Source organism: Takifugu rubripes, chromosome 14, assembly GCF_901000725.2.
Source record: "Takifugu rubripes chromosome 14, fTakRub1.2, whole genome shotgun sequence".
Lineage (NCBI taxonomy): Eukaryota > Metazoa > Chordata > Actinopteri > Tetraodontiformes > Tetraodontidae > Takifugu > Takifugu rubripes.
This window is the reverse complement of record NC_042298.1, coordinates 4,970,160-4,994,321: the sequence shown is the minus strand read 5'-3', so window position 1 is coordinate 4,994,321 and position 24,162 is coordinate 4,970,160. Positions and strand designations below refer to the sequence as shown.

At 45.8% G+C, this 24,162-nt stretch overlaps 1 protein-coding gene across 1 annotated transcript; it reads right to left on the bottom strand.

Moving 5' to 3' along the window:
• Positions 1-38: 38 nt before the first annotated feature.
• Positions 39-14,821, bottom strand: LOC115252453 (large neutral amino acids transporter small subunit 3-like). The gene is given in 17 exon segments (XM_029847711.1): positions 39-2,629; positions 2,808-2,931; positions 3,007-3,080; positions 3,166-3,286; positions 3,393-3,522; positions 3,600-3,635; positions 3,715-3,861; positions 3,987-4,114; positions 4,199-4,332; positions 4,442-4,564; positions 9,428-9,504; positions 10,113-10,168; positions 10,728-10,827; positions 10,830-10,922; positions 11,375-11,471; positions 11,473-11,537; positions 14,503-14,821. Coding segments are annotated over 16 exon segments (1,695 nt in total). The 5' UTR covers positions 11,530-11,537; positions 14,503-14,821; the 3' UTR covers positions 39-2,431.
• Between the last annotated feature and the right edge of the window lie 9,341 nt (positions 14,822-24,162).

Here is a 24,162-nt window from a genome sequence, read left to right as displayed (position 1 = left end):
GATTCAGTGTGGTGTAGCTGTTGCAGAAACACAGAACCTTCTGTCCAATCATACATTTATTTATCAAAGGCACAAGCAGAGTATGTGGATTAAACACGAGTACATTTATGGAGACGTAGCAACACTAGGAGCACACAGAGGAGCTGCTGTACATGATTAATTTCAGCTTTAATGCCATGATTACAATCGCGTCCACAGCAGAGGCCTAAAGACTAGCACGTGGGGTGGGGGGGGGGTGCTGGATCCTGGTTCTTTTGGCCTCTGCAGCAAAACAAAAAGCAACATTCAAAGCCATCAAAGTCAAACACAGATTAGGTCTAGATCAGCAAAACGGGTTATAGAAATATGATCTGAAAGAAGGTGACCGAACTCTTGCTGCAGGACTGATGCTGTTGCTTATTCCTATTCATTTGCTCCTGGGTGTCCTGAGGAAACGTGAGATACAGTACTATCACCTAGCAACAGTCCCCGCACATGGCTTTTGTTTACAGAGGGAGGTTCATCATTCTTCACATCTTCCACGTCTACTTAAACAGCGTTTAGTCTTCAGGCACCGAGTCTTTAATACATCAGGCAAGCATTAAAAACTACTAAAAAAAAAAAAGCAGCAACAAATTCAATCTGTGACAAGAATCTTCCTGTCTTAATATGGAAATCAAAGCGTAGCTGTAGTCAGAACACATCAAAGCCCGTTCTGCCATTTTCTTTTGATCTACAAATTATTGAATATGAGGCAGAAACGCTGTACACGCCTACGTCAATGAAGCGAGCTGAATGCATCACGAAAACCAGAAAAACACATTTGTATTTACACAATTTGATTGTTACATGTCAGTGATTTTGAAAAGGAAGGGAGAAAAAAAAACTGGCAAAGTTTGGACACCCGCTGAATCACCAACGTTAATTCATTTCTATTATTTTAATTATCTTACTACAAAATGACGAATAGGATAGTTGAACAAATACTTCCCTTTTCAACGCTACTGAAGCTAGAGTATAAAAGACACTTAAATACATATTTTATACACACACATCTCTGTGCATAAAGCAGTACAAAGTGTTTCGTAACATTCGCACACACTGTGTGTCGGTTACTCATAGTTTTCCATCACATCTTTCCTATATTCATACATAAAAAAAATCCGAGTATGTGAGGGCATGAAGGCACGACTTGAAATATCCGGTTCTCACAATATTTCCTCAGGTACGATGACAATGAAACCGATGGACCGTCAGGTGATTCGGTTGCAGAGAGACTAAGCACAGATACAGAGGAGGTAGATGTGTCTCTACAACTACAGCGAACATCTGCAGCGAACACACTGCATCTGCATCGAGCTCTAGGAAAAATCCTTAATGACTGAATATCTACAGGCAGGACGTCTGATGTCCATCGGCTCTGAATGACAGCATGAGTTGGTGTAGTAGTGTTATTTATAAATATGTATAATTATAGTTGTAGCTTTTATTTAACGGAGTGCAGTAAAACAGCACAAAGAACTACTTCATTTCTCACACGTTTTAAAACAATACAGGTGCAACACATGTAACATTGCTAATGCATTTAAGTTATTCTTTGGTGTTAGCAACAGTTGAGATTAATGTTTTGATGCTATTTCAAGTACTGTGATAACTGACCCGGGGCTGTGCCCGCAGGCATGTGCTTGTCTGTAAAATCTATGGCTTTGGCTCATACTAACTTGACAATTTTGACTATTGTTGTGACCTGATGGTAAATTGTTCGTGAATTTTGCTAAAACAAACTTGGATCTTTGGGCTGCAGAATAAAAATTCAAATATTTTCCCAGCCCACTAGATGGCGCTACGCATCCACTTTCTGGTGAGGTCGGTACAGCAAAGGTGATGCGACACAATTACAAATTTATGGACTTAAAACCCCCCAAAAAAGAAATAAACTGGTGTTTAAGATAGTGGCAGGGGTAGAGGGATCAATCAGAGCATACAACATTCACTCATAAACACGTAAAGCTAATTTTTAGCTGCTAATTATCCTTCTGTGTGGTTACCAAAGACCAGCACGACCTGTAACCCAGTGTTACCCGCCACGGCGTCTTCGGAACAACAGAACATTCGTGTCAGTCTGTTTGTGACAGAAGTGAGATGAACAGACCAAACAAAAAACATTAGATCGAACACATCATACGCAGAAGTGTTGCGCTAGAAATTTAGTTAAGGTGACAAAAAGTTTTGCAATATATAATACTGCAATATCCACCATCCTATAGGATGGTGATGTCAGGTCTGGGGGTGGACAGGATTCACACCACAAACCTTAAACTAATCTGAAATCGGCTCTGAATGCAGCTTGTGGTGATAAATCGTGCACCAGCACTTGGCCACGAAGAATTAAAACTGGTGGTGGTGCTCATGAGAACACATTTGTAGCGATTGTCGTCTCCGTGGCGTTGATCTAAGCCTCCACGGCGGTCAGGCCGTTGCTTTGAGGTTTGCAACCGTTGGCCCCAGCGTGGTTCAGTGCCTCGACCTCCGGTCCCGCAGCGTGCTTGTCGCGGGCCGCCTTTTCCCTAATCAGGTTTCGACGGTGGTAGAACAGGTAAGCCGGCAGCAGGAAACCGGACAGCGAGAGGATGAGCAGGCCGAAGTTTAACTGAAAGAGGACGCCGGAGTTACAGCGTGTCGGTGCTGTTTATGGTAATTAAATCAAATAAAACTGTGTCGTCAGGAAAACCGCCTGAAACACTTTGTTCTTCCATTTACATGCAAGACTCCTGTATATGTGTGTGTGTGTGTGTGTGTGTGTGTGCGTGTGTGTGCGTCTGACTCACCCAGTAAGCGTTTCCATGTAGCGACCCCACCATGATGATGAAGAGAGGCTGCTGCAGCAGGGCGATCACGGCGCTGATCATGGACTGGAGGCCCGTCAGCGTGCCGAAGTGGTTGGATGGGTACCTGTGGGAGACAGTTTGCGTGACTACAGGTCTCCCCCGGCCCGATTGTGTTACACATCATGTCCAGAGCGCTCACACGGCAGCATAAAGGCCCCCGCAGCAGGAATGGATGAAGCCTCGGACCATAGTGTGGAGGATAAAAGTCAAGATCTGGAGGAGGGAAACAGAAAAGAGCCAATGATTAATATCAGTCATGTGTGTACACTCAGTGTGTGTGTGTGTGTGTGTGTGTTACCTGCAGGGGGAGGCTGTCAATTAGGCAGCAGATTCCAAAGATAATCAGCAGCAGGTTGGTGAGAATGAAGGCCCGCATGGCGTTGGTCACTTTCTGGATCTTCGGGTCTCTTTTGGACCCACTGATGAAGACACACAGCTGATTTATGGTTTTGTTCTTCAGAAAACTAAAAATACCCATCAGCCCACAAATACCAGTAACTGCCCCGTGAGCAATGCTGGGCGTACCTCTTCTCCGTGCCAGAGTTGCCCTCCACATTACACTCCTTCATCTTCCAGTCCATGATGTATCCAATGAGCGGACACGTGACCAGGCACAGCAGCTGCAGGGTGCCGAACATGGACGAGTAGAAACTGACTGAAGAGAGAAGCGGAGGGTCAGACACAAGAACAACAGGAGAACCCCAGCACCCCCCAGCTGCTGACACCACCCACCTTTCTCCTCTGCTTCGATTACCAGCTGCTCTGATGCTGAGACAGGAAAACAGGCGTATTAGCTCAACTCAAATCGATGGTTTCCTGGAAAGGCAGCTGAGGGTTCAGCACTTACGATGTTCTTCACCGTGGGTGACCAGAAACTCCAGCATCTTGTTCATCGCCCCCATGAAGAAGATGATTCTCAACTGGGACATTCCCATGGTAACCAGACTCCACAGGAAGATGGGAGAGAAGACAGACCGTCGGAAAGGGACGGAATCTGAGAGAGAAGAAGATGTTCTCTTAGCTACACCACCCAGAAGCCTGGGTGTAATATGCATGGCACGTATGGAAACTATACATTTCTCCTAAAAGAAAGTAAAACAGGACCATCTGATGACTTACTGGGCGCAGGCTCAGGACCATTGGGAAGTTTCTCTAAAGAGTGTTGGAGGTCTCCGTTCTTCTGCTTCAGCCTCTCCTCGGTGGCCTTCTGGTCTGATGAGGGCATCTCTTGCATTGTGAGGATTTTGCTGTCAGAAGGCCACAAACACACACAGATGTGTCAAATCCCTCCCACCATGCTAACGCCTCACAAACGCGGCAGGTGCGCTGACCTGTAGTCGACTTCATCGGGGGTCGGGAAGCCTTCTGTGGGCCAGTTGAAGAAACAGTTAAAAAAGACGAAGCCGGCGAGACCGGCCCACCCCCACATGATCGCCTGGAAGGAGAGGCCTGCGTCGTAGATCAGCTGGGGGGAGGACGGGACAGACGGCGCTTTAATCATGCGCGTGGGCGGCAGGAGAACCAAAGCTATGTTACATATACATATAAAGTGGAATACAGATATTGTAAATCACCTTGACCCCCGGGAAGGTGACAGCAGAGGAGGCATAGGAGCCGATCATCAGAGACATGACGGTTGAGCTCAGAGCACCGAACATGTTGGGCAGCTGCAGGTGCAGAGAATAAACCACCACAGATTAGACTAGCACTGTGTTTGTTCAGTGTCTGTCAAACCCCTAAAACAAATACACACAGTTTAAGACAAATTCCATCCCTTTCCCTTCACGGGGGACGTTTAGTGTTAAAATGTAACATTAGGTCTGCTTTAAACCAGGTGCAGTTCGCCTGTATGAGCAGCAGGGGCAGACTTCTTGCACCGGACTGAGCCAAACTCAGAAGGTTCTTCCAACGGTTCCTGCCTGCAGAGTTTGTGGTCTACTGCATTTCTCCCTCCCTGCAGAGCAGACTCATTAAAAATATTAGCTGTCATGTCCTGAGGAACACAGGAACCAAGTCATGACCCAGTTTGGGCATTTGCCGTGGTTCAGACGTGGCGCTAAGCCAACTTAGGAGCATCCACCCTCCTCGAGCTCCCTTTTTCAACAATTCTGTGGTGGTAGGATTAAAAAATGTGGACACCGGCCCTTGATGACCTTCAGGGGGCTTTTCGGCCTCCAGTCTGAGGGCACTCATGACACACAGCAAAGGGGACAAGGTGGCAGGCACCAGGCACTAACACATATATTAGGTTGACCTATTTACAGTTGTAAGAAGCTTAGGTCCTTAACAATGACCTATTGTGGCACCAACGCACCCAGTGTCCTTTGAGTTTTAAATGGGTCAATCGTGATTATAAAATCACATGTGAGGGATTTTAGGTGTGATGCATGGCAAACCCACAATGGGTTTCCAAACTTCTCCAGCATCACCTAATCTCCTCGCTGGGTCAGAGTTCACCACACAGTGTCCATTTTCATTGAATAAAAGCAGTTGTGTCCCCCAGACCGATACCATTCTTTCATAATTTTGCCTCTGCTTGAGGACGAGAGCTGGACGACCTGTCACAGGCATCGATGCCCCCCAAAACTGCAAGATGGATTGAGACAAAAGTGAACGGTCAAGTTTCCCGGGTTACACAGCCCTTTAGAGGGCGTCGAAGAACTGAGTGACCCCCGCCCGAACATTCCTTGAGCTACTGTTGGTTCACGGGTGCAGTGCGATGCAAAAGATTACGCCTTCACGGCTTATGTGTGAATGCAGATATACGCGTGTGTGGCGGTTGGCCGGATGTGAGATAAAGCTGTGGCGACTGCAAGCTATACGTTAAAGTGTGTGCCTATGTGCGTGTGTGTGTGTGTGTGCGCGCACTTTAGTGCGAAGCATGGGGTCACTTCAACAGCTCACACAAGAGACTTTCAGGTAAACATAATATGGATAACACATCCTCATTCAGGGCTTCTGAGAAACCCACATACTTCACAGCTGCTCTGTGGCCCTGTGAGCGCACGCACACACACACACACACTCACACCTCGCATCTCCCGCTAACATTTGAGCAAATATTCTGCGGCCATGTGAGCTGTCGACCCACTCAAGAGGCAACAACGCCACTGTGTCGTGGCGACATGTGAGGCAGAGAAGCGTGCGCACGTGTGTGTGCGCGCCAACAGCAGGTGTGGTTTTTCACCACGGTGTTCTGGCATGAAACACATATTTATTTCACTCCTGGAATGCATGCAGCACATGCACCGACCGCCGATGCCACCAGACGGAACCAGATACACGTGAGCGGAGACAGCAGCGCCTACATTTACACATGTCCAAATATTACAGCTATGTGGAAAACGAAGAATAGGGCTGTGCATGAAGACCCCTCTGGCTTTGGTAAAATTGCACTTTCTTGTTTTTAGGACTTGTTTTCCCTCATCATTCTGAACGCGGTCAACATTTTGAGACTCTAAACTTCTAGTGTTGATATTATCAATGATATGTGGACTTTTGTCGGGCGCAGGGGGGCCAACCGGTGTCAAAAAGTGAAACCATTCAACTGTCACAGTTAATAAGTTCAGCCCCTGCTGTGCTCACTCACTCGGGTGTTGGAAGGCTTTGGCACCGGCTTTAATTAAGACCTTAATCACTGGAAAGAACAGGCTAAATGGCAGCTTAAAAAGGCTTTTGATGATGTTCTGCAGAACTCGGGGGAACACGAGTCTAAGAAGTGGGCAAAAAATAAAACCGGGGGGAAAGGGCTTTCCACAGGTGCACCCCCCACCAGACTCTCCTCTCTGTGGAAATCCCAGCAGGATCTTTCTAAACCACCGCTGATTATTACAACCAGGCACTTCCCTCCAATTCATATCTCCGCTGCTTGTTCTCCTAAACAGACGCCTGAGCCCTCGCAGATTTCCACAACACCACAAGAGACAAAGGCTTTAACCCAGAGGCCCGCGGGCTTGGCGCGACGCACGCGCGGCTCCAGTTTCACACAAAGTCACTGTGAATCAATGGACGCTATCATCAATTAACCGGGGTGATGACAGAGGCGTGTCAGGGACCAGACTCCAGCAGGCGGCAATGCTCTATTCTCTGACAGCGTTTGAACTTGGAAATAAACAAAAAAAACACACAGCCAAGCTTCAGATCAGTGGCAACCATAATGACCGGGTTATCATGCTGCAATGGACAAGCCGAGAGCTGATTTTGTGTATTTTTTATGCATTAGAAAGATCAAAGGAAGGCGGGAAGAGCAGTTTTTTAGGAACCAGATCAAATGTTCTGGAAAAACAACGACAGCCTCTGAGATGTGCGGCTGCAGGCCTCTCATTTACTAACTGCACCCTTGCATTACGTCACCGGCCGCTCTGGTCTGAGGCAGAACCTGAGCTGATAGAGGAAATATGGTAAAAAAAAGGAAGCAACCCTTCAAAAATGTGAATGATCAAGCTCACCTAAAGAGAAAGTCCCAACAAAGTTGTTGATAATCAACAATAAAGTAATTTCTTGACCATCATTTTACACAGAATTCAATGATTTCTGGCTCTCCCCGCCTCCAAACCTGCATCATGTTGTGATCTATCCAGCTGTCTGCTGGCTCTCCACTGTTCTGGCTGTTTCCAGAGCAGATGGGAGAGATTATGGAGGTCTACAAGTGTGGAAGACACATATTTAGGAGGAACAAAGTGCTATTTGCCTTAAAATGGCCCCAGAACAGAAGGAATGGAATGCTTGTGGAGCGGTCTAATCTAAAAAGGCAGGAACGAGTCCTGTCCTGCCTTAGTAGGTGTGAGCTGAGCGCGTGCATGGGTGTGTGTGAAGAGTGTGGAGTTCCTTTAATGGTGCTGTTGTTATTTTTCCAATGGAACAGAACTGAGGTCAAACCAGGACAAACATGGGAGGGTAGTTACTCAACAGAGTTTGTGTGCATGTGATTGAAAGCCATCAAAACAGCTCTGACATTGTCAAGACACAGGAATGGACACGGGACCTGTGTGTGCGTGTGTCCCCTGGTAGCGGGCAGCAGGACACCGGGGGTGGATTCCTTGGGTCATGTGGGCCGTCAGCTTCTGTTCTCTCCGCTGTTCCATTACATAACATTCGACTGGACCACGATGAGAGGTGTTTCAGAGGCCAGGTCAAAGTTTTGGGCCGTGTTCCATCAGTTGTTCCTGGGCTGTATTTGTACCGTGACGGGGTACATCACCCACTCGCCCTCGTCACCTGACCAAATAACAAACCTCCCACAATAAAAGCCACCTTTAAAACCAGGCGGCCAGAGGCATAAACACAACCTTCTGTATAAATACCCAGAAACATGACACTGGTTCTGGTTAGGGTTCCAAACTCAAAAATGGGAACACAACTTGTGAGCAAGCTTAAACAATCAGTCACTGTTGAGTCAGTGCAACCAGCTCATTCCCGTAATAGCTGTTTGTTTTTTCATGTTAATAATGTTCAAGCCAGTTACTTCATGTTGTTTCCTGGCATTTAAGACAAGGTCAGACGTCAGGAGAGATAACAGGTTGGCACTTATGTGTTTAGCATTTGAACCTTTTTGGTTCAATTTCTCATTATGTAATTCCAAGTCCGTCCACGCTCATCATCCCAAACATCTGGTCCGCGTTCATCTCCTTGCTCACCCACGAGTTGTGCAGGGTTGCAAAAAAAAAGGGGTTTTTCGGGGATTTTCTGCTGACTGTAGGGCAGCAGGGGGGAGGAAGATAAGAGGACAAGAACAAAGGAAGGAAGGAAGGAAGGAAGGAAGGAAGCCAGGTGAGGGAAAGTGTGGCCTTTAAGGTTTGGAACAGAGGTGAGGGGGCGGGACTTCAGGGAGGGTGTGTGTCAACCAGAGGAGGCCATTGGCTGAAATGTGAATTGGAGCTCTTCCATCTGAAGGGACTTCATGTACAACTTAGATACACACACACACACACATGCCCACACAGGGTATCAACTAGAAACGCACTTGATAATAATGGTACCAGCTGACACATCACATGCTGATACACATGCCTGTAAACAAACACAGCTCCCAGTCACGACGCGCATGTTTCCTCAGCTGTGACAAGCGGCTGCACTGAGAACCTCAGCTACTAAAACCGTCCAGCCCGTTAGTTCTGGGATCAGTATTTTCCCAGCCTATTCCTTATGTAACCACAGCACAGATCTTTCTGCAGTGTCAGGCCCATGAACCTAAAGGGGGGGGGGGGGTCATCTGAAAGCCACCGTGTGACAAATTCTCCAAAAACTGCACCCGGTAAAACATTTAAAAACACCACTGATGGAACCGTAAGGAGGGGGCACAGGTGTGATGGTCATGAGCGAGGACCTTGAACACACAACCTCCTTTTAGCTGCAGCGCCCGTAACAGACCCCACATAGCGGGGTTAATTCTAAATACCAGATAGGCTGCTCTAAATGATGGGAGGGGCAAGGTTACAGCATGATTTAAGCTCTGTAAACACATGGAAAGTACTTGCAGACCTGCAATTTCAGTCAGTTTTGACCTGGGCTGTTCAAATATCACTTTTTTTCTCTGTTTGTTGTTTGTTGTTGTGTCTCACCGTAAGTGAAGTGAAGGTCAGGCAGATGCCTCCAAAGCCATTCAGGGACAGCGCCAGGAAAATGAGTGCTGACAACACTGCAAATGAAATCAGATTTGTAAATGCAATGAACTCAAAAGCAGCATTTACTCTCTAAGCAGAGACACTTAAAAAAGTGCTATTTTAAGGAAAACAAGCCTAATGAAACGCCCTAACGGCCCCTAACATTTAATACATGTTATCATATTAATCTAAAACTTCTCACCTCCTGTTTATTTTAAAAGAAAACATCACTTAATGTTGGAAGAATAGATGCTGATACAACGTTTCTGTTAAAAGTAGTCTGAGTCTCACCACTTTATGGGCTACTGCCCATATTATCATTTACATTAGCAAAATAATGCATTAACAGCTCAAATCAATCACAGCTCCTCCAAATGCTGCTAAGGTTCATTTGACTTTCTGTCAAATGTAGATGAGACTTTGCTGCAGCAGTTCACGTCCAGCAAAAGAACATTTTTACTGGAGAAAAAGGGCTCAACATCAGGTTCATTACTCCTCGGGAACAGGTAAAGTGGGTCAGCGGGACTGAAAGCACTACTGTGCTTCATCATGGAGGGAAACGTGTTTGATGTTAAACAAGAACAGAGGGAACAGCGCTTGTGTTTGTCTGAACGGTGTTTGTTCAGCACGTGCTTGGACTCACCGTGAGGGTCGTAGGCAGAGGCGGCCATGATGACGCAGGACAGACCGAAGCAGGAGCTGGAAGACAAAAAGCCACCATGCTGCTGTTATTGGAACGCCTGTATTTCACTGGGTTTTACAGGATAACGCCTCCATTCCAGACAGCACACCGGTGTGATCTCTGAATGGCCTCTAGCTGTGAGTGTGAGTAAAAGGTGTGTCTCGTCCTGTGCGTGTTTGTGCGTGGGTGTGTGCGTGCAGCTTCTGTGATCATTATTTCTGCACGCGGCTGCATAATTTACATACTTCTATTTCCCCTACTCTCACACCCAAGCAAGAATGTTTCACTACAACATACATTTACTGAATTTACCGGAAAATCCTCCTACGCCCATCTGTGAAATGTAGTCCATCTTCTTTCTCCCCTTTTACTACAGCCCCATTAACTCGCTGTCACAGCCGACAGGGACTTTTCTCCAGTTCTAGATTTTTACTCTGTTGCCTGGTCTCATCCGCTGAGTGTGATTTATTCCTGATAAATAGAGTTTATGTCTTCTGGGAACATTATAGATCAGCATACAGAAGTGTGTATTGAGCCGTTTCACCCTGCTGGCGATGTGCGGGCCATGACCTTTACCTTCCCACCAGGCGGATGGGGCGTGGCCCAAACTTGTCCATAAGGATGCCAAGCGGAAGCGTGGTGGCGCTCAGCAGGAAGGAGCCGATGGTGAAACCCAATTCAGCATCTCTTCCTGGTCCACACAGCTGAGCCACTCGTCCACCTCGTCGCCCGAGGACGAGTTGCCCAAGGACACGACCACCGAATCGTTCTCTGTGAGGAAGGTTGGGGGGCATGGTTACGGGGGAATATTTGGACTCTTGGGTCCATGCTGGGAACCAGACTGGCACAGTACAGTGTGTTCTGCCACTTCTTATTGGGTATCTGCATTCCCACTGTAAATTATTGCACCCCCCAGCATGACTGGTTGCTACAGTGACATTGTGGGACACGTCTGTGATGCAACACACAAAACTCACAGAAGAGCCCCTCTCTTCTCCCTGGATGTCTGCTCCAATGTCAGCAAATATTGAGAAGACAGGTTTTACAGGAACCTGTTTGTTCTGTGACATTTTTTTTAAACAAAATGGGGCTAAAATAAGGATTACTTCTATTTTACTCTTGCTTTAACACATGTGTCCTGAAATCGTGTGCTTGCGTGCCAGGAAGTGCCGGCGTGTTTTCCAGTTGTGATGCCATATTTTAAATGTCCACACAGCCGTTACCTGAACACAGGTGGGAGTAGAAGCCTTCCCTCTTCAGCATGATGAGCAGCGATCCCCAGCCCAGAAGCACAGCCGAACACAGGAGGTTTTCCAGGACCCGCCGTCACCGCCATCCACCAGCGCCTCCTGTAGGCCTGCACCAGAGAGGGCGCCATCGCAGCTGCTTGGCAGAGGGAGAGGAGGGCACAATTAGAATGACAGCGGCAGAAAGTTAGGGTCAATTAAGGCAGTTGTTAATCTTAACTGGCGGGTTGCCAGCTATGCAGGTGTCTGACATCCACTGGTCTGGTTTGTCAGTCACCCAGGAGTTAGCGCGCCGCACCTTTGTTTGCTGTTAGCATTAGCAGTGGGATTTTTTTTCTGCGTTGGTTCTTGCGATTTAGCTTTTGTAGCTCAGCGGTGGCACTAAAATGGCAGGTTCTGCTTCCCTCCTGCAGCATTTCTCTTTTACTTCCTCCTGCTGTAGTTAGCATTGTTTTCTAACTGCCAGGAGGACGCTTGACACCTTCCTCCCCCTGGACCGTCCCTGAGACACATATTTTCATCACGGAGCATAATGCAGAGCGCTTGTGTGTCCCTATCTTGAACAATGCGGTTGTATCAGTTAAAAAAAGACATTAGTTTGTGTCGCTGAGACACACAGAGGGTCAAACTGAGTACAAACACAACTTCTGCATAAACAATTGGAAAAATCTATAATATGACTGAGTGCGATAAAGTTGGTCACGACCACCCAGAACACACACACAAACACACACCTAGAATACTGTATATCAGCAAGATCTCAGCTACTCTGTGGGTGACCTGTGCAAACTGAGGGAGGAAAAATCTCAGCAGTTTGATGTGAGACAGGAAGGAGGCGAAGGGGCTTCTGTCAATGCCCCAGACAGGAAACACTATTGGAGTAGTCCCTAATGAGGGTGTCAATGAAGAGCGTGTGCCTCTGTGTGTGTGTGTGTGTGTGTGTGTGTCAGGAGAAATAAGGGAGATCTAATAGGACAGATTTGACTCTTTGTGTGTGCTTATACGGCGTGCACATAATGCGATTACCCATGGCCCACTGAACTGCTTTTGTCCTGAAAAGAGTTTGAACAGGGAGGATTTCGATGTAAGTGACACCCCATGTCGAAAGGCTGTTCAGTACACACACGCACACGCACACACACACTATCCCACTGTGTCTTTCAAGTCTTTTACCAGTTTTATAACAGTAATGAAGAACATAAATGTATTTTTTGCATGCATTCTGTAGAAAAATGTGAAAAATGACCAGTTTTAAGGACATTTCCCATGGTTCCTATATCTAAAACTTACAATCGTCTGATTATGCCAAAAGACACTCGACAAAGAAATGTACACAGACACAGCAGCCTTTCAGACGAGACGCGCAGCCCCAAGTATGCAGGCCGCGGTCACATGGGATGGATTTACGCTGTTGCGGAGCAAAAAAAATACACGTTGCCAACACATTGCTGCTAAGTCGGTGCTGCACATGCACTGTGGCATTCAGTCAGTCGGGGAGCGCGTTCTAGCTGGTCTTCATCGTCAAACTAACGGTCTTCCTCTGCGCTTCCCTCCCGTTCTGTTCACGGTGGCGGTTACATGGACGCTGGCATGCTGTCATGAATGTAAGGCTTCCTTGTTAATGAGGGCTAACTTGGTGTTGTGACACAGGAAAGTCAACACGTGACAAAGACCAGCATGCAGGCAACCGTCCCCGAAAGGAAACGTCTTTTACAGTTGACAGACAGTTGTTAGTCTTTATTGTAGCACTGCGAAACATGTGTGTGTGTGTGTGTGTGTGTGTGTGTGTGTGTGTGTGAGCAGTCGGAGCCGGTGAAGCTCATCTGGGAGGAGTGCCATATAAAGAAGTTCCCAAAATAGAGCTTACCTGAGCTCTGGACACTGAATGATGCAATGTTTCTCCATGGAATCCTTTATTGTGGGAATGCGCAGGAGTATTTGATATTGACACAGCAATCAGTGGGAATTTTAAAAACATCGTGTCCGTGTCATTTCTTTCATGTTTGGCTCCTTGCTGTCCAGCTCTTTTTTCCCCACGGGGACGCTTTTGACCTTGACCAGTCGTGTTTATCAACCTCAGCAGGACACAAAGGACTGTGAGGCAAACTCTTTATTCTCACAAGTTTTAGAGAAAATAAACCATACGCTCTGGGAGCCCCTGTCCCACCTGAGGAGTCCGAAAAACGCAACCCCCGAGGCTGCCCGGGCGGCCAACAGCTGTCTCTCTGTAGGCATGACCTCAGGCCGGGTCCGGTTACTGGCATGGTCGGGCTGGAGCAAGTCAGCCGCCGCGTTCAAGTGCTGTGCGTAATGTCAGAACTACATGTTCAACCACACGGGACCATAAAAATAACCCCCACACAGTGGTGGGTATTCATGCTCAATCTCTTTCCAGTGGCAAAAAGAGACATGGAATAATGCTGAATAATTTAGATGCAAATCATAAATAATCATTTGAACAGTACAAACATAGATGTAAAATGAACGTACCGAGATTCTTATGTGTAAAAAATAATTTTAATCTAGGCCAACAGAAGATTACTTAAAGATGCATTATTCTAAAAGATGACCCAAATAAACGTGTATACACAAAGTTTCCTCTCCTTTTATTTACTGACGCGACTACTGTCCCCTAAGTCCTGCATTATCGGATTTAAATGCCGTCTTTAAACACGTCAGGGATATTTATTTCCCCCAAACCATCGCGTCCTACCGCGGCGGGGGGGTTACTGTCCCACAAATTAGTATAATTATTCTACAGCCATGCGGTCCCTGTTAGGGACACGTGGAAAAACGCAGGCGAGAGTTTATCACTCAATAAAAGAGGAAGGCGAGCGCCTCCGAGGTCTGTGCCAAAAGAGCGCGGTTTGCCGACCCTTCCACCCTCTTTTCCTCCACCCGCATTCTGCCCACGCGTTTTCCCTGATGTCCCCTCGCCGGACATTCCCGGTTGGACCGACCGACCCCCTCCGGTTTGCGCTCCGTGCCACGTGTGAAGCGGTTCGACGCGCTGCGGTTATTTTACAGTCAGACTCTGTGACAAAACCTCGGAAAAAAGGGGGGAGACGGGAAAATGGGGGGAAACGTTGGATTCACACACTTACTTGAGTTGAAGATTCTTCTCAAAATTGGGGAAAGGCTTCCAGTTGTTTCCTGGTTCGCTGCGCCGATTTTTTTTTAAACTGGTTAAACTGGCAAAGACGCAGTTGCTCGCTGTCCTCCGGTTCCGGCGCTAATAAAAGTTTTCCCTACTTTCTTTAGGTGGTGGTTTCGTCTGACCCAACTCTATCTCTCTCTCTCCGGTTTCAACACACACTCACCCTTCTTACTTTTCCTAATTTGACTTTTAATGCCCTCCCTTTTTTCCTATGTATCTGACTTTAGTCGCCACCCCGCCGCTTCAGTCGTCACTCAGGACAAATGTCTTCACTCGCCCACTGAGAGTCCAGCAGGGATCCTGCGCCTGGAACCACCAAGTCATTTTCAAAAAAGAGAACCTGAGACCGTTTACAGGAGTTGTTGATCGTTAATACAACTGTAATAACCGTGCTGCGCGTTTTCAAAGCCAATGCCAAAATGAGCTGCTCCACATTTGGGATTTTTAGATGCAAACTCAAGTTTTCTCCTCCCGAATAACATATGCTGCTTTAAACATGTTGTCGAAGCTGTTTAAGCAAGAAACACAAAAGAAAAATGTTACATGGCACTGAAACGCAGGTTAATAATTAAGTGCGTGATAAAACGAATAAATCGCTAAACGAAGACGTTTTTGATTAATTTATTAATTTATTTTAAAGTTTTCATAAATCCACAGAGTATTAAGGACTTGTTAAGATGTGTATTAAACTCCGTGTGAGCTGCTGCATATGCATGAGAGGGAGCAGAAGGACCCAGTCCTGCTACTCCAGAACCCAACAGGGTGCCTGTAAAACCTTAAAAGGGACCAGTCAGTGTGTGTTCCTGCAAAGTAAAGCCTGCAAATGGACGCGTGTTATGCAAAGATAAACTAGGGAGCCCTCAAAGACTGTTTCTGTGGGTCCCGGTGGTGTGTTGGGTTCATATCCAGCATCAAGCAGCCTGCAAATCAGGTAGCATCAGTCTGATGAGTAAATAAATGTTAACATCTAAAATGCCCCGGAGGTGATTGGAGAATATGAATGAAAGGGATCTCGTTTTGGAGGGAAACTCCTCTTCTACACTACATGCAACTTTAAATCATTAGATTATCATTGTAAAATATAAAATAGCAGTGATACCTGATGGTTATAATAATAATATTAATAATTCTTCTTCCTTGTACAGCAGAAAACGTAATTATTAAGTACGTGGTGGAGCTCATCATCTTAAATCAGATTAAGCCTCCTCCTTTATTAAACTCTCTCTGTGGAGCCTTTTCCAACTCCCAGTTCCATATGAAACCCTTAATCTTGCCTATATGCACTTCTCAAATAGCCCCCCCAATGGGGCACAAAGAAAAAACTTCAACATAATGTACTTTGTCACTGATGCTTCCTGACAGTCACTCATTAAAAGTTTGTTCCAGCTGTGAGAGCAAATCTGTGAACCCTTTGCCCCAAATTCTTAATCAAATAATCCTCCTGGAATTTCAATGAGCACGCTCCAGCTGTGGGCACCTGGAAATACCACCTTTAGTCTCACCTGCAATCTGCAAACCCGGGGTAATCTACACCCGTGCACCGTGTTCCTGAATGCACCGTCCTGCTGGGAGCTGCAGGACGCACAGATTTAACAATAACTTCAGAAATGTTGAGAAGTCATTTAGGCAACAGGAGCAAATATAAACGCCCAGAAATGGATTGTGGCTAGAAAACGACAACAAAGTTATTTAGAAATCATCCAAGGTGACCAAACATATGACTGAGGGATATTTGCCTCATTAACATCTTTCAGAACATTTGGATCATGTTACAGATTATGACAGATGGAGGTCAGAGAGATTATCGCCTCACTTCTAATCATCATCGATGACCAAACCAAATCGGTTTTATTAGATTATGTCATGTAATATTTCAGTCCTGCCTCATGTTCAGGTGGAGGAAACACGCGCAGGAAGTGTATTAGTGATTGAAACTGTCACGTGGCTGGATGGATTTCATCCTTGTGACTTCATCTCGGAGCTTCTGTGGGAATAAATTTCGGTTGGCAGGAAACGAAATAATAGGCGCCCTCTGTTGGAGAAACAGCGGTATAATTCCAGCAAATGCAAACGTTTAAAACTTAATAATAAAAACAAAACTTCTGAGGTGAATCTGAATCCGAGGTGTCGTAAAGTTGATAACTAACCTAAGAGGGCTGTGGGGTAAAAAATAAATAAATGGAAAACAACTTCTTGAAGGACCACAAATTAATTAAATGAAGATGCACACATTTTATTAGTTGAAGGGAGACGGGAAATTTTATGAAACCAGGCTGTAAATAAGCAAAATATTGTAATTCTAATATTCTAATTATGACAGAGGGCAAAAATCTACTGAATCGTTGATAATCGCCCGATGGCTCCCTCTCGTGGTCACTGGTCGCCAGCGCAGAAATATTTGCTGCTCAGCTAAATTTTTCTCCTTGGATATTTGTGGATGTCCTGGTGTCGGCAGCGGCAGTAGGTCCGCGCCATGAGAGGAGCTCGAGCAAACAGCAATCGGAAAAGTTTTTAACCATCAATTAGCTCAGAATTTGTGCAACTGACTGCAAAATCTTCAACATGGAAGCATGCAGGTCTGGTGCTTCCACAAACTCATCTGAGTGTTTGGAGTTGAAAGACACAGATGCTTAATTCAAGTGGGTGGATCCGGATATGCTGACCTGTGCATCCATATGAAGGAACCATCTGCTCCCTGCCATAAACAGGAGGGGTTTTTGTTTATCTGCTGGAAGACATTTTTCCTCTCAGGGATCACCTGGGTGATTTTTTTTTGTTCTGGGGGCCCATTTTTTTCCTCCCCAGTGAGCAGTGGTTTATGTTTTGGTGCTCTGCCATGAATCTCGATTGTCTTCACCTCCGTGTGCTGGTGGACGCAATGAATGTTGACCAAAGCCAAGGTCGAAAGAGTGAAGACCCCCCAGACTCTGAAACAGACTCGCTCAGCAGTTTGTTTTTTTTCCTTTATGGTTACTCCTGGAGAGATTTTGGCAGGGCGCTAACATCTTGGAAGATTCAGAGTTCCTCCACCACATGTACAGAACGTTGCTGGCTGGAAACCAGCTGATTCCTGGAGCTTTTGGAATGAGATTCAGACTGACAGGCGTCAACCTTATCCCACAGGAAAAGTTGCATTTGAAAGTGAAATTACATCGTTCTCAAAGCCCTGCTGCTGAAGCCTAAAACACTCTTCTCCGATCAGAAGGGAGCAGAACCTTGAGTATTTATTAATAAATCTGGTCAGCAATTATCACTTTGCACTATCAACACTATGGCGTGGAAAGGGGAAGAGTCCTCAGAAGAAAATCTGCATCCTCACCACAAAATTTAGTTTCAAAGGGTTGCAGAGGAACATGGAAACAAGCCTGATTCAATCTGGAAACGAGTCCTGTGGACTCTGACTCTTCTTGGCTGCAATTAGCATGTTTGGAGAAGAGCGGGCACAGACTTTCATGAAAGGCCCGTCCAACTGTTGTGCACAGGGTGGATGAGGTGGTATGTTGCAAGCCAGAGGCAACAGGGGACATTTCACAGGTAGAGAGGAGAATGGATTCAGTCAAACTCCAAACAAATTTCTGCTAGCAAACACCAACACCGTCTGTGTAAAGGCCTAAACTGGCGACAGGCTGGTGGAGGATGACCCTAAACGCACCTCAAAATCCAGGACAGACCTCAGGAGGTGCCAGCTGAAAACCTGCCCACGGAAGTCGTAACATCAGTAAATGGAAACGCAAACTTCTGTTTCCTTTTCTGTTAATTGAACACTATAAAAATTAAACTTGGGAAAAAAAAGAACCCTCAGTTTTTGTTTGATATGTAAGTAGAATGTATCTTAAACACTTTTGACCGTGGTGGGCCGCAAACAGGCATCTTGCTGTTAAATAGACCCCTCAAAGTAGCGTTGATGCTAATAAATGTGTGAGAGATGCTCAAATCCCACACATTAAAGACACAAGAGATGAGAGCAAAAAAACAACCCCCCCTTGGGTGTGTGCGTGTGTGCACGTGTGTGGTTCCAATTGACCTGAAGCCCCTCTAAAAGGAGCCCTGTGATGCGGCTGCTGTTTGACATACTCGGGGAAATTCCATCTTATTAGGCCTAATTATCATTCTTCAATCTGTTTCTACTTAAATAAGGTCCAGACAGCAATCAGTGACACACACACACACACACACACACACACACACACGCACACACACACACACACACAGAAACTCAATGTGGTCTTAATTTTCATTACCATTTGGATGGTTGGCGGGTATGTAGGAGAGTCTCACGGTACCTGAAACATAAAACATATCTAATCCCATGATTCCATTAGCAGGAGGACATAACACATCACTCTTCTCAGCTCAGAAAACGCACACAGGTGGTCTCTCTCTCACGCACAACACGCACACACATACACGCACTCATCCAAACATCGGTCATAGTAACACTCGATGCTCACCACAGGAGGGCGACAGAGGCCCGTAAAAACAGCAGGATGCCACTTTTTTACTAGGGGACTCTATTTGAGCTGTAACTACTCTGCAATCATTTTGGGGGGTGGTGAGGGGGCTGTGGTGGTTGGTGGTGAGGGGGCTGTGAACTGAGACAAAACAGTTTCCACTTGGTTGTTCAGCTCCCGGTAGTTTGCTCCTCGACAACAGTTCAAATGTCTTCTGGACACATTTGAGCTTTCTCATCTTCTCCCTCTCTGAACTCCTGCGCAGCTTCAGTTCCGGCCCAACGAAAATGGAAATAAATGTTATTATTTTTAAAAAAAAACATGAGTGAATAATTCTATTTACAGAAATAGTGATGGCAGAGTTTATTTATTTATCGAGTTATTTACTCTGGTTATGCAGGGTTATTTGCAGGGATCTACTTTAAACTCACTTTTCGTCTGTTTTTATTGAAAGCACGAGACTGACTGTAACTGTAAAGTAAGCTACGTTTCTTTTTTTTAAAAAAATGCTTTTATTACATATAAATATTTTTAATTGTCTAATTTTTAGCCGCATTAATATGGTGAAAAAACGCTAATCTGACTCGTTACACGCGCAGAAATGTTATTACACACCTGCATTTTCTGAAGGTTTTTGAGATTCATTTTAGATTTTTTTGGTATTTTAAACCTTCAAGCCTTCTACAGTTTGCATACTTTATTGTATTTTTATAACGCGTCATTTTAATTAAATAACGTTTATTTCCATATTTAGTCTGCTTTTGTGTATTTAGTGTAAAACGCCTTAATTATTACAAATGCACAGATACATTTTTATTCAATAATATTAACATTTGTTTTTCATGTTTTGTTTATTTTGCCTCCTGTTGAAAGACAAGTTAACTTCGTCATGCATTTCTTTTTTTACAGTTTATATCGCGGACATTTGCTCCCTACGTGGAATACAAACATGTTTTATGGGCCACTATGTTTTCCTTACTGGAAATATGCAAATGCATTATATTATTTGCTAGTCTGACCTATGGTGTGCGCGTCTGCCACGGGAAAATGTGATTTTATTTAGGCACCGCAACGTTCTAAATTGACACAGATTCTTTCTCTTCAGTTTTACATTACCCAACCATCAGCCGTGGAGCCTTTGTGGACGTAATCTGGAGCGCGAGCCAGACAGAATGACCCCCCACCCCCCCCCCCCCCCACAAAAAAAAAAAAAGTACAAAGATTTATTATACCAAATAAGTCTCTGGTCAGAATTGGAAGAAGATGTAAAAATGCAGTCCAGGTTGAAGAAGGTCTGAGTTATATTTTCTGAGGGCATCTGGACCTTTGGGACCCCGAGTGTAGGCCCTGATCCCCCCCCCCCCCCCCACTCCCTGCTGCCTCCTGCAGCTCAATGGCCAGAGCAAAGCACCAGCCATGCCGTGGACCAGGGCTTAGCCCCCCACCGAGGCTCCACAAATTGAAACTGTATGCCTGCATACTACTGAGAGCCCAGTAATAAAACATATCCTCCGAGCTGCATATGGTGCATTTGAGTCCTGTGGGGCGAGTAGGTAAATTCCATTAAAAAGAAAAAATCAAAGGGATGTGCCCTTTGACCCGTGGCCAATCAGATGTCTCCTGCTGGCTTCTATTATGACATAAAGCTTTCAGGTTCAAGTCATGGCGCCTTGAGTAAAAATAAATTGAAGGTAGCACAAGTGTGGGACAAGCATTTTCAAATAAATATGAGATAATTACATGACAGGCTTCTTCACCGCCGGCGACAGAGCGTGATGGATGAGCTGGGAGAGAGAACATGACCACGGCGAGCCGGGCCGCAGATGTAACACTAACTGTGAACGGAGGATGGCGGAGGGAGGCAAAACAAAAGGTGGATAAAGGGAGGTGGAGAGAGAGGGTGCAGGTCTTGGGTCTCCGCTCCTCTCGCCCTTCTTCTGTTTCTGCCTTTTAAGGAGCTCCATAAGTTGGAGATAATGAGTGCCTTGAAGCAGGCTGAGAAAATCAAAACAACGGCGTGGAGGGGGCAGAAAAGGTGTGCGAGCGGTTGAGAGAGGACCGAGGGAGGCAGTGGGAAACGGCTCTGAAGATTAGAGGTGATAATAAATGGAGCGAGAGAGGCAGCGAGAGGCTTCTAAGCTGAGTGGGAGGTGCAGGATAAGATCACGCATGAACTTAAAAGCATACTTTAATGAAAGCTGGAGATCTCTGAGTGAGGCAGAAGCGCCCAGGTTAGGAAAATACCCCCTCAAACTTCCTGACCTCCTCACACATCTCTATTTAGGGTCCGAACACACACGCTGGGATTCCTCTCTTCTTCCTTTATTTGGGCTCTTGCAGCCTCTCAGCATATATGTCATAACTTTGGCTCTGCTCTTCGATGAAGGGAAGAGGCCGGCCTGCAGCGGCTCGTCTACTGAAATTAGATCATCTAAATTGGGATCAGGGCATTGTAGTCGAGCACCCTCGACTATATACTGGAACTCCCTGGTCTTTCCCATGGGTTAATCTCTAACTCCTCCACAAACTATTGGAGGGGTTCAATCGGCTACACCGAGTCATGATCGAAAATGCTGACACATGTCACACTCCTGGCTCTCGAAGGTGCGGTGTACAAATGCACATGTACGAAACAGCTATTTAATCCACTGATGCCATTAGGCCGGTAATGAGCTGCTCAAGCAGGGAGCCAGATGTTTCTCTGGATGTCATCTTCTCCGCCTGTTCTTCTGTAAACAGCACGACGTTCAGCCCAGGCTGATCTTTAACCTTCACCCAAATGCTGAAAAACGGGCACCAAACAGAAGACAGACAAGACACGATGTTCAGTTTCACAGATATTTCACTCAGGTGTCGGCGGAAACCACAAACAACGGAATAGAGGAGACAAAATCTCCTTTATAACCAGCAACAGAGACGCGGCGGAGTTGATGCTAAAACTTCATTACCGTCCAGTTACTGTGGCAAATAAAACAACAGCTTAATATCCCATAACAAGCCAAAAACATTCCCATAAACCAGCCAGTTTTGACCAGAGTTTCCACCGTTTGTCTTCCTTTTTCTGCTCCTGAAGAACGACAGTGGTGGGAAATCAGCCCCAGCTGTCAGCACTTTAATAGCATCAAAGAATGTGTCAATCAAAGGACAAGTTCTCAAAAATGGAACCCCCCCCACGCTTGTTATTTCAGCCCCCAGTCGGGCCCTCCGCTGAGGGATTAATTCCCACCGTTGAGCTGGATCCCAGAGCCAAACTGTCCAGCTCATTGGATCTTTGCTGTGTCCAATAAGCAACATGAAAGTCTCCTGCAAAACACATGTTCTCCGTTCCTCTGAATGCTCCTTCTCTAGCTATAACACTGCGTGGCAACTGCAGGAACCTTCCTGATTTTGTCCTGATAAATATTTCTGGATCCAAAGGACGTGTCTCTCAGGGACATGAAGGCTGCTGGGCCTGCGGGTTCCGCACCGTTCTGAACTTTAACCTTTGTCGCAAACGCGAAGTGACGTCTGCTTGTGTTTCATCTACGTAGGAGGACAAAAAAAAAGCCTCTCTCTCTTTCTGGAGTCCATTTTTGCTCCAATTAAAGAGAACTAACAGAATAGTATCATATTCCTGGGGGTGGATGTCTGGGACCAGGACAGAGTTTGTGCTGCCTTCACTGACTGGTGGGAAAATAGAAGAGTCAGGAAAGAGACGCAGGCCGTTACTGTAAATACACAGGCGTTCAGCGCTATAACAATGAAAACAAAACGCGTAGTTTGATGACGCAGTGAAAAATTATGGGATTATGGGAGCTTTTTCAACAATGTAAGACACTGTGGATCTGATCTGACATTTGTAAATGTGAAACTACAGTTTTTACAGTTTTTGTTTTTAACTCTGTTTTCATGAAAATGAATAAGGATTCAGTACAAAACTCCACAGGAAAAAAATGTCCATTAAACCTCAAACCTTCCCGAGTTTTTTTTTCCCCCCACTCATCTGTTAGCGAGTTTAAGGTCTCACGTCGGCAAACATTTAGACTAAAGCATCTAAAACAACGCTAACTGTAACACGGCGGGCCGCTGGTTGCATCACATCTGGTGTCGTCACAGTTTTCAGAGCGTTTCTGTCGGCTACAGCATTAAAGGTCGATCAAATGGAGTGCAGATAACTAAATAAATCTATCAAAATTGCTAGTTTTTGGTTGATGTTACACAGTTTGTGAGGAAGATTGTGTTGTCGCCGCCTGAGGAGAGATTCTTTTCAAGTATTTGATAAAAAAATATAACAAATATGCTAATCTGACAATGTTTATTGGAAAATTAAAATGTTTTACTCTATCCAGTCAAGTACTCGCTCTCTCTGCCTGTGTGTGTGTGGGTGGTGGTACGTGTGCGTGTGTGTGTAAAGAGTCTGCCATTTTTCAATAATCTTCTGTCTTGTGTGTCACACAGACAGTTTAAAAGCTTTCTATTTACCTTTTGCACCATTTTCAGCCCACAAGGAGGAAGGTGTGTGTGTGTGTGTGTGTGTGGGGGGGGGGGGAGGGAGATTGGGAGAGAGAGAGGAACTGCATGTCATCCTGGCGTGGGTGGACAGCTTGTCCTAAACAGGCATTTTAGTTTCTAACAACCGTGACATGTCTAACATGTAACGTAGTCAGCGACACGGCAACACGTAAAATGCTTCATTGACTCCCACTCCGGGCCTCGGGATGGGTGGGGTGGGGTGGGGGTGGGTGTGGGGGGGGTGGGGGGACGAGAGCCTGACAAAAAAATCCTGCAGCTCACACACAACCTCAGCCATTCATCAGAAATGAAAATTTACGAGGGATGTGGGAGAACACGATATGACGATATGTCATAAAATGAGCAGAGTAAATATGCGGTGGGGAGATGTGGAATCACCTCACCGCAGGAGCTCTTGGCTCCAGATCCTGCCGCTTTTTGGAATCTGCTGCTTTTGTAGCTCCGTCTGTCTCTGTAAGGCGAATCGTCCACATAAGGTTTGTTCCCTCTCTAAGGGTTTGAGACTGGCTGGATGTTTTCGGAGCTGAAGACTGTTTTTAAACTTGGTGCAATTTCTGCCATTAGCACTCTGATCAGATTTAAAACATTTGTTACGGTATTAAAAAGTGGGAGTCTGATTGGCTGTCAGGGTATCAGCCTAGTTT